The 15,646-nt window shown below is 34.0% G+C and overlaps 1 protein-coding gene across 1 annotated transcript in view; it reads left to right on the top strand.

Moving 5' to 3' along the window:
• The window catches only part of LOC136037761 (ras-related protein Rab-27A-like), a 50,360-nt gene that overhangs the window by 10,791 nt on the left and 23,923 nt on the right, over positions 1–15,646 (top strand). Inside the window, exon 3 of the mRNA XM_065720563.1 lies at positions 6,708–6,793. Coding sequence (XP_065576635.1) covers positions 6,708–6,793 — 86 coding nt within the window. The remainder of the gene's footprint in view (positions 1–6,707; positions 6,794–15,646) is intronic.

Raw genomic sequence — 15,646 nt, 5'->3', positions numbered from 1 at the left:
AAACGTTCAGAAATTAAATAAAAAAAAACTAATTTTTTTAGCTGAAAGTAAGGAGCGACATTAAAACATAAAACGAACAGAAATTACTCAATGAAAAAATAAACATGGAAAAATTCTTTCAATTGAAAATAAGGAGTACCATTGAAACTTAAAACGAACAGAGGGGAGGGGACAACTCATTTCATATACGGAGTAAAATATAAAAAATATAAAATATAAAAATATAAATGTAAAAATATAAAATATAAAAAAAATATAAGGTTATGAAAGTTTGTTACGTAAGTTAATTCTTAAGTTACGTATATTTTTTACTAATAAAAACGTTCGTTAAAATTAAAAGTTCTAGTTGCCTTTTTAAGTAACCGAAAAATTGGAGGGCAACTAGGCCTCCTTCTCCACCCCTTATTTCTCAAAATCGTCTGATCAAAACTAAGAGAAAGGCATTTAGCCAAAAAAAGAATTAATATACAAATTTCATTTTAATAGTTTATGTGCGGAGAGCCAAAACCAAACATGCATTAATTCAAAAACGTTCAGAAATTAAATAAAAAAAACTAATTTTTTTAGCTGAAAGTAAGGAGCGACATTAAAACTTAAAACGAACAGAAATTACTCCGTATATGAAATGAGTTGTCCCCTCCGCAATCCCTCGCTCTTTACGCTAAAGTTTGACTCTGCCACAATTCTAATTTTTAAAACAATTTAAAGCTTTAGCGTAAAGAGCGAGGGATTGCGGAGGGGACAACTCATTTCATATACGGAGTAATTTCTGTTCGTTTTAAGTTTTAATGTCGCTCCTTACTTTCAGCTAAAAAAATTAGTTTTTTTTATTTAATTAAGATATTAAGGCTATCGAAGCCATTTGACGGAGCTTTTTGAGGAAAAAGAACGTCTGGTAATTTCCTTTTCTTTTTTTGTATAGCATTGGAATGACTACTTCCCAGAGGAGCAAAATTAAGGCATTCAAAGCCATTTGAGGGAGCTTTTTGAGGGGAAAGACGTCTGGTATTTTCCTTTCGTTTTTTTTGTAGAATATTGAAATAACTACTTCCCAGAGGAGAAAAAATCAAGGCTTTCGAAGCCATTTTAGGGAGTTTTTTTGAAGGGAAAAACATCTGGTATTTTCTTTTTCTTTTTGTTGCAAAGCATAGGAATAACTACTTCCCAGAGGAGCAAAATTAAGGCTTTCGAAGGCATTTGAGGGAGCTTTTTGTGGGGAAAGACGTCTGATATTTTCCTTTCGTTTTTTTTTGTAGAGCATTGAAATAACTACTTCCCAGAGGAGAAAAAATCAAAGCTTTCGAAGCCACTTAAGGAAGCTTTTTTGAGTGGAAAAAGGTCTGGTATTTTCCTTTACTTTCTTTTTTTTGTAGAGCATTGGAATAACTATTCCTCAGAGGAGCACAATTAAGGCTTTCGAAGCCATTTTAGGGAGTTTTTTTGAAGGGAAAAACATCTGGTATTTTTCTTTTCTTTTTTTTTGCAAAGCATCGGAATAACTACTTCCCAGAGGAGAAAAATTAAGACTTTCAAAGCCATTTAAGGAGGCTTTTTTGAAGAAAAAAGTCTGATATTTTCCTTTCTTTTTTATTTTTGTTGACCATTAAAATAACTACCTCCCAGAGGATCTAAACTAAGGTTCTTGAAACCATTTAAGTGAGTTTTTTTGAGGGAGCAAACGTCTGGTATTTTCATTTCCTTTTTTTGTAAAGCATTGAAATAACTTCTTCTCAGAGGAGCAAAATTATATAGCTTTCTAGGCCATTTGAGGGAGCTTTTTTGAAGGGAAAAATATATGGTATTTTCCTTTCCTTTTTTTTTGCAGAGCATTGAAACAACTACATCCCAGAGGAGCAAAATTAAGGCTTCCAAAGCCGTTTGAGGGAGCCTTTTAGAGGGGAAAATATGTCTGGTTTTTCCTTTCCTTTTCTTTTTTTGTGTGTAGAACATTTAAATAACTACTTCCCAGAGGAGCAAAATTAAGGCGTTTGAAGCCATTTGAGGGAGCTTGTTTTGAGGGGGAAAACGTCTGGTATTTTCATTTCCTTTTTCTTTTTTTTGTAGAAAATTGAAATAACTACTTTCCAGACGAGGAAAATTAAGGCTTTCAAAGCCATTTAAGGGACCTTTCTTTGTGGGGAAAAGCTTCGGGCATTTTCTTCTCTTTTTTTTTGTTGAGCATTGAAATACTCACTCCCCAGAAGAGCAAAATCAAGGCTTTCAAAGCCATTTAAGGAGGCTTTTCTGAAGAAAAAACGTCTGCTATTTTCCTTTCTTTTTTATTTTTGTAGACCATTAAAATAACTACCTCCCAGAGGATTTAAACTAAGGTTCTTGAAACCTTTTAAGTGATTTTTTTTTGAGGGAGCAAACGTCTGGCATTTTCATTTCCTTTTTTTGTAAAGCATTGAAATAACTTCTTCCCAGAGGAGCAAAATTATAGCTTTCTAGGCCATTTGAGGGAGCTTTTTTGAAGGGAAAAACACATGGTATTTTCCTTTTCTTTTTTTTTGTAGAGCACTGAAACAACTACATCCCAGAGGAGCAAAATTAATGCTTCCGAAGCCGTTTGAGGGAGCTTTTTGGAGAGGAGCTTTCTTTTTTTTTGTAGAACATTTAAATAACTACTTCTCAGAGGAGCAAAATTAAAGCTTTTAAAGCAATTTGAGGGAGCTTTTTGAGGCGAAAGACGTCTGTTATTTTCCTTTACTTTTCTTTTTTTGTAGAGCATTGGAGTAACTATTCCTCAGAGGAGCAAAATTATGGCTTTTGAAGCCATTTGAGGGAGCTTTCTTTGAGGGGAAAAGCTTCAGGCATTTTCTTTCTTTTTTTTGTTGAACATTGGAATATTCACTCGCCGGAGGAGCAAAATCAAGGCTTTCGAAGCCATTTAAGGTGTTTTTTTTCTTAGGAAAAAACGTCTGGTATTTTCCTTTCTTTTTCTTTCTTTTTGTAGAGTCTTGAAATAACTACATCCCAGAGAAGCAAAATTAAGACTCTCGAAGCCGTTTGATGGAGCTTTGTGAGGGGAAAATACGTCTGGTTTTTCCTTACCTTTTCTTTTTTTGTAGAACATTGAAATAACTACTTCTCAGAGGAGCAAAATTAAAGCTTTTAAAGCAATTTGAGGGAGCTATTTGAGGCGAAAGACGTCTGTTATTTTCCTTTACTTTTCTTTTTTTGTAGAGCATTGGAGTAACTATTCCTCAGAGGAGCAAAATTATGGCTTTTGAAGCCATTTGAGGGAGCTTTCTTTGAGGGGAAAAGCTTCAGGCATTTTCTTTCTTTTTTTTGTTGAACATTGAAATATTCACTCGCCGGAGGAGCAAAATCAAGGCTTTCGAAGCCATTTAAGGTGTTTTTTTTTTTAGGAAAAAACGTCTGGTATTTTCCTTTCTTTTTCTTTCTTTTTGTAGAGTCTTGAAATAACTACATCCCAGAGAAGCAAAATTAAGACTCTCGAAGCCGTTTGATGGAGCTTTTGTGAGGGGAAAATACGTCTGGTTTTTCCTTACCTTTTCTTTTTTTGTAGAACATTGAAATAACTACTTCCCAGAGGAGAAAAATTGAGGCTTTCAAAGCCATTTGAGGGAGCTTGTTTGAGGGGAAAAGCCTCTGGCATTTTTTCTTTCCTTTTCTTTTATTGTGAGAGCATTGAAATAACAAATTCCAAGAAGAGCAAAATTATGTTTTTCGAAGCCAATTGAGGGAGGTTTTTGAAGGGAAAAAACATCTGGTATTTCCCTTTCTTTTTCTTTTTTGTAGAGCATTGAAATAACTACATCCCAGAGGAGCAAAATTGAGGCTTTCGAAGCCGTTTGGGGGAGCTTGTTTGAGGGGAAAACGTCTAATTTTTCCTTTCCTTTTTTTTGTGGAACATTGAAATAACTACTTCCTAATGGAGGAAAACTAATGCTCTCGAAGCTATTTTAGGGAGTTTGTTTGAGGGGGAAAATGTTTGGTGTTTTCATTTCTCTTTTCCTTTTTTTTTGCAGAACATCGAAATAACTACTTGCCGAAGGAGCAAAATTAAATCTTTCGAAGCCATTTGAGAGAGTTTGTTTGAGGGAAAAATGTCTGGTATTTTCATTTCCCTTTTCTTTTTTTTGTAGAACATTGAAACAACAGCTTTCCGGAGGAGAAAAATTAAGGTTTTCTAAGCCGTTTGAGGGATATTTTTTAAGGAAAAATACGTCTGGTTTTTCCTTTCCTTTTCTTTTCTTATAGAACATTGAAATAACTACTTCTCAGAGGAGCAACATTATGGCTTACGAAGCCGTTTGGGGGAGCTTTTTTGAGATGAAAATATGTCTGGTTTTTTGGAACATTGAAGTAACTACTTCCCAGAGGAGCAAAATTAAGGCTTTTGAAGCCATTACAGGGGGCTTCTTTGAGGGGAAAAAAGTCTGGTATTTTCATTTCCCTTTTTTGTAATACATTGAAATAACTAATTCCCAGAAGAGCCATATAATGGCTTTCAAAATAATTTGATGGAGCTTTTTTGAAGGGAAAACATCTTGTATTTTCCTTTCCTTTTCCTTTTGTTACAGATCATTGAAATAACCACCTCCCAGAGGAGTAAAATTAAGGCTTTCGAAGCCGTTTGAGGGAGTTTTTTAAGGGGAAAATACATCTGGTTCTTTGGAACATTGAAATAACTACTTCCCAGAGGAGCAAAATTAAGGCTTTTGAAGCCATTTAAGGAGGCTTTTTTGAGTAAAAACGTCGGGTATTATCTTTTCCTATTTTATTTGTGTAGATGACGGGAATAACTACTCCCCAGAGGAATAAAATTAATGCTTTAGAAGCAATTTGAGGGATATTTTTCCCGCAGATTCGAAGATAAATGTATTTTTTTTTCTACTCTCTTTATACGAGCCACTGTGTATTTATGTATTTATATATTTTTTCTTGAAAATAATTTCATATTTTATTTTGAACTGGCAACCTGCCAGTTTGAAAAAAGATTTAGATAAGTCACAAGATTCAGAAATTCATTTAAAGCCTTAATTTTGGAAAGAAAATTAATGTGAGCGACATCTTATTTACATATTATTTATATATAATTGCCTAATTTTGGTCCAGGGGTAATCGTATAGTTTCTACTATCTAGGACGCATACACAATTACAAAAAAAAAAATAATAAATTGATTCTAACAGCTTAAGAAAAAGACTTGGAACAAGATACAACAAAATTTCATTGAATTGTAAATGAAAAGACGACTTAAAACTATATTGTGCAGTTTCGATATGTCATAAACTGCAATGGGATGAGCCAAAAATTTTAGATAATTCTGTTGAAGTCTTTAACAATGTTCTAGAAAAAACAATAGAAACGAAAAATATTTGAGGAGATTAGCATAAATAAGGGTGAGACAGATTACAAGTATACCGTTTACAGTAGTTTAATTCAAGACAAGCCATAGTTTGATATAATTCTATAATTGGAGAATAACGTGGAATTTTGTAGAATTAACAGTAACAAGTTGTGTTTTAGCCAGGTTAGACCATCAAAATATACATTTTTTAGATATATTTATATTAAAAGGTCTTTGATCTATTTTTCATCTTATTTAGCAATGATTTTACTTATTGATATAATACGAAAGATGTTTGAGTAAATGATTACTTCACTTATCATCATATCAGAATCTCATATCAGAAGACAATTCAACCTTTGCGACCATAATAGTTTGTACACTTGTACCATCGTTCTTCTAATTTTTATATGCCTCAGGCAAAAATTCTTTAGTTTAAGCTCGAAGCCACTTTTGCACCTGAATTTTAACTTCCTCATTGGTTCAAGGATGTCTCACCCCATTTTTTGAACTGATTCTTAAGGCTGGAAACAGGTTTTCCCTGAGTCATTACCTACCTAGATCGTTTTTACACCGGAAAGTAGCACTATGTGAATTTTCGGAAGAAATTATATTGCTTTTTTTTATATCCCTAGATCCCTAGCAAGAAGCCCTTAATAACACCAAAAATAGGAAACATATTTTTGAGCATTACACTTTCCTGCAAGACGTATTATCATAACGCCTTTTTAAGTACCGCTGCTAGTTTAACTTATTCTTAACCTGATGCATTCAGGATAATCTTTAATATCCTTTTCCTTCAACGTCTTTTTTTCCTTCACATTTAATATCCATTTTTCATATTGAGTATCAAGGACTCTTTAAATCTCTTAAATTTAACTATAATGTATCTAAAATTATTGAAGCTTGCCTTTTCTCAATTTCTATTCCAGTGGCTAAGAAAGAGTAACTTAGTTACTCAAACTAAGTAAACTTCAGTTTGAGTGGATCTGTGGAGTATTTTGTTACTATTTGGAGTTGTTCAGGAGTGTTTATAAGTAACAATATAGGTTTTTCAGATACGATAAATTCGGTTTTCCCTTTTTTTTTCTCTGTAAAGCATTTTTTTTTTAGTCTTAATGCAATTTTTTCTGTATTCTCAGATATAGAGCACGGTAATATATATTTGTTTATATTGTTTAAATTTATAGATGAATTGTTGTTTTCGAACATATTCATTTATTTATCTATTTAATTACGTTTATCTCGACGTTAGCTAAAAATATTTCGGCATTTCCAGACCAATATAATTTTTACTTTCTTACGTATTTTTTTTTCAAGTTTTACATATTAAAATTTTATTTTACTTATGTATAGCTTAATGCTAAACTTACATTTTTTATATTTAGATATACAAAAAAGAGAGTCCCGATGGAACAAAAAGGAAATCTCAGAGGATATATTTGCAACTTTGGGATACTGCAGGACAAGAAAGGTAGATTTTCAAAGTGTATTGTTGATTATCTCTTTGATAGCAGTGTGGCCGATAGCAGTGTGGCCACTGATAGCAGTGTGGCCGATAGCACCCTAGTAACTGCATTTGTCATTTTTAGAGAATATTGTAAAATACTGACTTTTTTTCATTCCTGCAGCCGGAGAAATAATTTTCCGAAGTCTAAACCCTATCACCCGATTTGTTGGTATAAGCCATAGAAAAAAACTAAGCACCCAATCAAACTGTAAGTAAGTAGTGACCTGGATCAATATTAACCGAAACTGTAAAAAACAAATTTCGATACAAATTTTATGCTGATTTTAAATATATAAGTTTCATGAAGTTTAGTCCTACCCAGCAAAAGTTACGAGCCTGAGAAAATTTGCCTTATTTTTGAAAAAGGGGGAAACACCTCCTAAAAGTCATAGAATTTTTAATGAAAATCACACTATTAGATTCAACCTTTCAGATAACCCTACTGTATTGGTTTCAAGCTCATATCTGCATGATGGGTTTTTTTCCCCAGGGGCGATCATGTTGACCCAGTGATCCTAGAATATCATGAGACGGCTCATTCGAACGGAGATTAAAAGTTCTAGTGCCCTTTTTAAGTGACAAAAAATGGAGGGTAACTAGGTCCCCTCCCACGCTCATTTTTCACTAAGTCATCGGATCCAAATTTTGAGATAGTCATTTTGTTCAGCATAGTCGAAAAATTTAATAACTATGTCTTTGAGGATGACTTAATCCCCCACAGTTCCCAGGGAAGAGCTGCAATTTGTGAACTTTGTTCGGTTTTTACATATAGTATTAATTATTGGGAAATATACAGACATTTTCAGGTGGAGTTTTTGTGGTAGGGGGGGGTCGGAGGGAAGGGTTTTGGGAGGTTTTTTCCTCAGAGGAATTTTTCATGGGGAAAAGATTTTCCCTTCAAGGGGGCGCTGGATTTCTCAGTATTTTAAAAAAAACATCAGAAAATAAATTTAAAAAAGCAAGTTTTTTCAATAGAAAGTAAGGAGCAACATTAAAATTTAAACACAGAAATTATTATTTATATAAGGGGGTTCACCCCCTCGTTAATATCTTGCTTTTTACGCTGAAGTTTTTTTTACTAATTTCAAAAGAGCTATTTATTCTAATTAAACGGCTTTTGGGAGTCAGGTGGCATTTTTAAAGAGTTGGAACAAAAATCCTACTTTAGCGTAAAGAGCGAAGTATTGACGAGGGGGCAAACCACTTGGTATTACGTACGTGAGGGAGTTTCTTCTCCTCGTCCGTACCTCGCTCTTTACGCTAAAGCTAGAATTTTGTTAAATAATGGCCAATATAACAATAATTTTCTTGTGTTATTAATCCGCAATTTTAGTCTTTGATATTATCTTAAACAGCTTTTTAACTATGTTCTTTTTTTTGTGATAATAAAAACCCTAAAAGATTTTGTGTTTTCGGCTTGTGGTTGTTATTATTAAAAGAAATGAGTTTTTTTCCAACTGAAAGTAAGGAAGAACATTAAGTCTTAAAACGAGTTGAAATTATTAAGTATATAAAGGGGTTGCCAACTTATCAGCACCTCACTCTTTACGCTAATGTTTGACTTTTTGTTCCAATTATTTAAGAACGACTCCTGACACAAACGTTCCGTTTAATTGGAATAATAAGAATAATCCGTTTAATAATAATTTTCCAAATTTAGAAACATTTTAACGTACAGAGTTAGGTATTGTGGAGAGGACAATCCTTGATATACGTAATAACAACCGAAAATAAATCTGAGAAAATTGCGGCTCAAACAGTTCGAAGTAATAAACTGTAAGTAAGGGGCGACTTGACTCAATAGTAACCAAAACGCAAAAAAATTATTATTCGGAAAGAGGATCTTGATACCAATAGATACATTATAAGAATCGGTTTTTTATGCTGATTTCAAATATATAAGTTTCATTAAGTTTAGGCTTACCCATCCGAGAAAATTTTCCCGATTTCCGATAAAAAGATGAAACACCCCCAAAAAGTCAAATGATCCTAATGAAAATCACACCGTCAGATACAGCGTATCAGAGAACCCCTTTTTTATAGCTTTCAAGTTCCTATTTGCAAAAACGTCGGAAAAAAGGTCATGGATACGGGCTTATTTTCTGTTGTCTCCCCCCCCCCCAGGGATGATCATATCAACTCAGTTTTCCAAAAATATCAGAAGAGGGCTCATTTTAACGGAAATTAAAAGTTATACTACCCTTTTTAAGTGACCAAAAACTGGAGGGCAACTAGGCTATCTCCCCTGCCACTTCTTTCCCAAAATCGTCCGATCAAAATTTTGAGATAGCCATTTTGTTCATCATAGTTGAAAGGCCCAATAACTATGCCTTTGGGTATAATATGACCCCCCCCTGGCACACATAGCCCCAGGGGAAATGTTCTTCAGTTATAAACCCATTGTCTGCATATAATGTTTGTTACTGTGATGCATGCATACATTTTCAGGTGGGGGAGACAAATTTTCTGCTGGGAGTTTTTCCATTTGGGGAATTTTCTATGGGGAAGGATGATTTCAGGGAGAAAACATGTCAGGGGAAACTATACACCACGGAAATTTGCCAGATTTCTTATACAAAATTCTTTTTTATGTCTTGCTTTCTCTTTTGCGTCTCAAGTTTACGTGCTGAGTGGTGAAGAGTAATTGTCTGGGGTAAATTTTCACCGGATTGAATTTTGTAGAGCATATTTTTATGGCGAGGGGGTTCATCTGTGGAGGTGGGTTCAGAGTTCCTGGCAGTATTTGAAAGATCATCAGAAATTAAATATAAAAAAGCAAGTTTTTTCTACTGAAAATAAGGAGTGACACTAAAACAGAAAACGTACAGAAATTATTCCGTATATGAAAGGGGCTGTTTCCTCTTTAACACCACACTCTTTTCGCTAAAGTTTAAGCCTTTCTCACAGCTCAATTTCTTAAAACAATAAAAAAAACTTTAGCGTAAAAAGTAGGCATTGAGGAGGAGAAAAACTCTTTCATATACGGAATTGTTTCTATTCGTTTTAAGTTTTTATGTCGTTTCCTACTTTCAGTAGGGTAAACTTCGCCCGTGTAGATAATCTCAAAATTTTGCCCAGATACATTTACGTAGGAGAGGGGGAGGGGGGGCTGGTTGCCCTTTTATCATTTTCGACTCCTAAAAAATTATCTAAAACAATAATATTGTTAATAGTTTTCCAAAGTCTTTTTTCTTCGCATGTTTTGTCACATCTTTTTATGCTGGAAGTATATGCTTCGATCTCTAATTCTAGCAAGTCCATACTAGGATATTACTGTAGAAAATCGGTAGAATCTGTTTAACCCCTGTAGATACAAAATCGTATCTTAGAAATTATAGCAGACAGAATTTTTTTTTTAGCGAAGACACTAGATTTATATAGAGCATACTTAGTACTAATAGTGGTATGATAGCCACATTTTATAGTTATACCTATTTTTTTTCTTCAAATCCCCACTAAAAACTTTATTGTGCTATAAGTTGGTGACTGTCAACGATCTAAAGGGGCCAGGGAGACTTTATCCCCTCCACAAGATTTTTCTGCCGCATTCATCTGTTTTTTTTTTCCCTTTTTTACATAAGCTTGTCAATTTGGTCAATTATCCACGCCCTCGTCACATTGGGCCAACATTGGAAGATTTTGATCTAGAGCTTTCTCTGTGCACATACTCCACCAGTTGGGCATGGCAATAACCTGTGCTGTAACCCCTATTTTAACCCACTGTAAATACAAAATCCTATCTTAGAAATTATAGCAGACCGAATTTCTTTTAGCGAATTTTAACCCAGATACTGTGGTTCTTTAGAGCATAGCTAAGTACTGATAGTTGTATGGTGGCTACATTTTATAGTTTTACCTATTTTTCTTTTTCTTAAAACCACCACTAACAACTTTAGTAGGCTATAGGTTGGTGACTTTTTTACATAAACTTGTCAAATTGGTCAATAATTCGTGACCTTGTCACAATGGGCCAGTCTCCCAAGATTTTGATCTAGAGCCTTCTTTGAACGCTGGCTCCGCCGGTGGGACATGTCAATATTCTGAAGAGTCATGAACAGGACCTGGATCCTTCGGCTGACTATACTTTAGAGCTTTAATTTTGAGAAAAAAATCATGTGAATGGTGTCACATTCAAATGCATTTAAAGAGAAAAAAAATACATAATAGTATTGCAATTATGGTATGATGGTATATAAACCACTGGTACAGTTAATAACTGGTTTTGGTAGAGAATAACTGAATGCTGGTAGTAGTATGTTAACCACATTTTAGAGTTTTACTTCTTTTTCTTTTTCTTAAAAACCACACCAACCATGCAGATAAGAGCTGACTAGCCTAAAAAGATTGCAAGTCAAATAATAAAAAAACAAGGTTGTGTGTCATGAACCTTGATATCATGGAGCTTCATGGATTGTGAAAACTAGAAGTCCGTCGAATTAGTGCGTGCAGTTAATATAACCCCATGAGTGCGATTTTTTTTACAAATAACACAAAACGGTAAAAGGAGTATGGAATAATATGGGTGTTTGGGTATGTCCTTGTATGGTGTACTAGACCATGCAAGCATTGGGCCTTCACTAACGCTGTACTATTGGGTAAATCAAACGCTTGTTTGAATTCCATAGACCTTAGAATTAAAATATTCCGACGATTCAGCCATAAATATGGTTAACCTGTTATGCTGAATAAATCAACAAAGTCCATGTTTTCCTTACTCCTTCAATAAATACTCCTTTACTTTTACTTTACTTGTCTTTTTCTTTCCCTTTTCTCCTTTAATAGAATCAAAGACTTTACTAAAGGGATTATCATACAGCTTATACCTTACTATTCTCCCAGTTTTTTCTTCAGTCATGTTAACTTTATGGTCATGATAATGAGATACTACCTCATTTATAACTTATATAGGCTATAGAAATTTGCCCACGCGTTGAAGTATTTAACAAGCCAAGAGCTCATATGGAACTTGTGACGAGGTTGGAAGAGCCAAGAGCTTCTTCTCACTAAGTTTCATTACGATCTCTCCACTCTAAGCATTTTCCAAGTTTTCTGATTTCCCCCTTCAACTCCCCCCAATGACACCAAACAGGATTTAAAACAAGAATTTTGAAACACACGGTCCTTTTAAATGTCGAGTTTCATTAAGATTCGATAACCTGTTCGTAAGTTAAAAATACCTCATTTTTTCTAATTTTTCCAAATAACCGTCCATCCACTTCCCCAGATATTAAAGTCAGGGAAGGGACTATTTCTAATTTAGTCTGGTCGGGTCCCTGTTATGCCTGTCAACTTTCATCATTCTAGCTTATCTTGAAGTGCCCAAAATAGTAAATCCCCCAACTACCCCAAAGAGAGCAGATCCGGTCCAGATATGTCAATAAAGTATCTAGGATATATACTTATTCTTCCCACCAAGTTTCATACCAATCTCTATACTCTAAACGTTGCCCAAGATTTCCAGTTTCCCCCTCCAAATCTCCCCAATGCCACCAGATCTGGTTGGGACTCAAAATAAGAGTTCTGAGACACGAATTCCTTCTAAATATCAAATTTCCTTAAGATTTGATCACCCGTTCGTAAGTTAAAAATACATTTTTCAACTTTTTTCAAATTATCCCTCCCCTCCAACTCCCCCAAAGAGAGTCAATCCAGTCTGGTTATGCCAATCATGTATATAGAACTTGTGTTTATTCTTCTCACCAAGTATCATCACGATATCTCCACTTCGAGCGTTTTCCAAGATTTTCAGTTTCCTCCTCCAACACCTCCCAATGTTATCGGATCCGGTCAAGATTTAAAATAAGAGCTCTGAGACACGAGATCCTTCTAAATGTTAAATTTCACTATCATCCAATCACCCTTTTGTAAGTTAAAAATACTTCATTTTCCTTAATTTTTCCGAATTAACGAATTAGATGCCCACCAGCTCACCCAAAGAGAGCGGATCCGGTTCGGTTATGTCAATAACGTATCTAGGGCATCTGCTTATTTTTCCCACCAAGTTTCATCCCGAGCTCTCGATTCTAAGCATTTCCCAAGATTTCTCCTAAATTCCCCCAAAGAGAGCGGATCCATTTGGGTTATTTCAATCACGTATCTAGGACCTGTGCTTATTTTTGCCACCAAGTTTCATCCCGATCTCTCCACTCTAAACGTTTTCTAAGAGTTCACCTTCCCCCTCAAACTCTCCAAATATCACCAGGTCCAGTCGGGATTTAAATAAAGAACTCTGAGACTCAATGTCCTTTTAAATATCAAATTTCATTAAGAACCGATCTTCAGTTCGTAGGTTAAAATTACCTCTTTTCTATTTTTTTCAATTTAACTGTCCTTGGTTGGTAAATACCAAGTGCCATAAAAAAAGTTGCTGACTCTAGGCTATGTTCCATTAATGTTCAGCATGTTGGTTTAAAAATTGATTATTTATTAAAAATATCAGTTCGTCTGATTTTAAAGAATGGTTATAAAAGGTAATACGTAATTAGTCCCTTAGATAATTTCTAAATAATTTCTTACATACTTTTGTCCAAGCTTTTGTTCAAACTGGATTATATTTTTAATGGTTGCATAAGAAGACTTTGGCCGTCTGTTGAAGGCTGTATCGAGTGTTTTTTTGGGAGGGGGCTGCAAAACCTTAAAAAACATACCAAAAATTGGATGATACGCATTTGTTACGTTTTTCAAAATCAGAAAGTTTTTTTGGGGAGAGTGGGGGGGGGGGTATGACAATGCTAATATAAAATTTAAAACCTTATAAAGTAAGAAAATGAATTGATAATCGATTTACGTTAGTGTGCATTCCTGAAAATTTCATTCATTTAACTAAGGTACTTTCAAGCAGTTTAGTGGTAGAGAACTGTATGTAAGGAGGAATACGGCCCAATAGTACACAAAACTCTAAGAAAGAAAGTCTCGATAACAGTGGATACATGAAAATAATCCAATTTGGAAACATATGTAAAATTAATCAAGTTTACTGTTACGAAGCAAAAGTTATTCAGCTGAGAAGATTTGCTATTTCTATGAAAAAGGTGGGAAAACCCCCGAAAAGTGAAGTGATCTTAATGAAAATCACACCATCAGATTCATCATCAACATACCATTAGATTCACAAGAGAACCTTGTTATAGAGGTTTCTCTTAATAAAGAATTAATACAGAGGTTATTTGATTAATACAGAGGTTCCTCTTAATACAGAATCTTGTTATACAGGCTCCTAAATACAGAAATTACGAAGTTTACATTTATTTTCCATAATCAAGATCACGGATTGGCAGGGGGTTCATTTAATCGTACATCAAAAGTTCTACTGCCCTATTTAGGTTATTAAAAAATCCGGGGGCTGGTAATTTCCCTCTCATGCCCATTTTACCAAAGGTTTTCCGATTAAAATCTTGAGATAGCCATTTTGTTCAGCATAGTCAAAAGATCTAATAGAAATGTATTCTACAACGACATAACTCCCCCCCACCATTGCCCAGGGGGAAAGGATAAAAGTTATGATCTTTGCCCACTGTTTGCATATAATATTGGCTTCTGGAAAGTATCCATATACTTTTTTGGGGTAATGGATCTTCCACCGGGGGTTTACCTGGGAGGGTCTTTCCAAAGAGGAATTTTTGGTGGGGGAAAGTCTTTTCCGTGAAGGGCGAGCTATATTTCCAAGCATTATTTAAAAACAATCGGAAATTGCATAAAAAAAACGTTTTTCCAACTGAAAATAATAAGCATGGTTGAAAAGTCCTCTAATAAATAAAATTTAAATATTATCTCCTGATTTTTTTTTTATTATGTTGCATGATAGAAAAGTCTGCAAAAAATAATAGTCGCCGTGAATTTGGAAACGCTATGTTTAAATACATTCACTAACTTTTAGAATATATAATTCCACACACGAGGAATAATATTACACAACAAATTTAATAATTATAGCAATTTAATCATTTTTTTAATTTACCAAAATTTTCCTATTGATGAAAAATTTCATTCTAAACAAAAGAAAAAGTTATGTAAAAAAGCTTTATTATTTTTTAAGTAGTTGTGTTATTAAATATATACAAGAAATTCTGGAGAAAGTATCCTCCGCAAAAAAATATTTCAGAGTAAATTTTCAATAATAACAGTTTACTCATTTTTTTTTTTTATTTACGGAGATTTCTTATATTAAAAAAATCCACACAACACAAGAGAAAAAAGTTTAAAAAAAAATATTTTCTTCATTACTTTGCGAATTATGTTAGATATTTACAGTAGCTTATGAGAAATGCAATCCTATACAAGGAGACAATTGTTCGAAAATAAAATTTACAAGTTTTACCAATTTTAAGAAATTTTTTAAGTTTCCCTGAATGCTACCAATTTACAAAAATCAGCAATCTACTTAAAACCACAAATGCGTAAATAATATATTAAAATATATGCAAGAATTCGTGGTAACTATCATTTTATAAAAAAAGGAAAAATATTGACCCATGAGCAAGAGGGAAAAGAATTTGGAATTATAATTGACAAAGAAAACTCTTGAAGATTTAAGAATTGCCCACTCCCTGAAATAGGAGCCAACGCTTGGTCTATGCTCTTATCCCAGAAGATACGTGCATTTGAATCGTTTTTCTGCTAGTAAATTGAAACTTGATCAAGCTTAGAACAGGAGAAGGGGGCAGAGGGTTCCTGGAAAAGGGTGAAGATTCGGTGAAATTTTATATGACAATGGTAATGTTGCATTTTTTGTGTCTTATTCCAAACATTGTAGAAACAAAAAAGGTAATCAGCAAGTTCTACGTTTTGAGTGTTCTTTAATTGCAATCCCTCCAAGTT

The sequence above is a fragment of the Artemia franciscana genome, chromosome 17 (genome assembly GCF_032884065.1).
Source record: "Artemia franciscana chromosome 17, ASM3288406v1, whole genome shotgun sequence".
Lineage (NCBI taxonomy): Eukaryota > Metazoa > Arthropoda > Branchiopoda > Anostraca > Artemiidae > Artemia > Artemia franciscana.
This window is presented reverse-complemented; position numbering and strand designations above follow the sequence as displayed.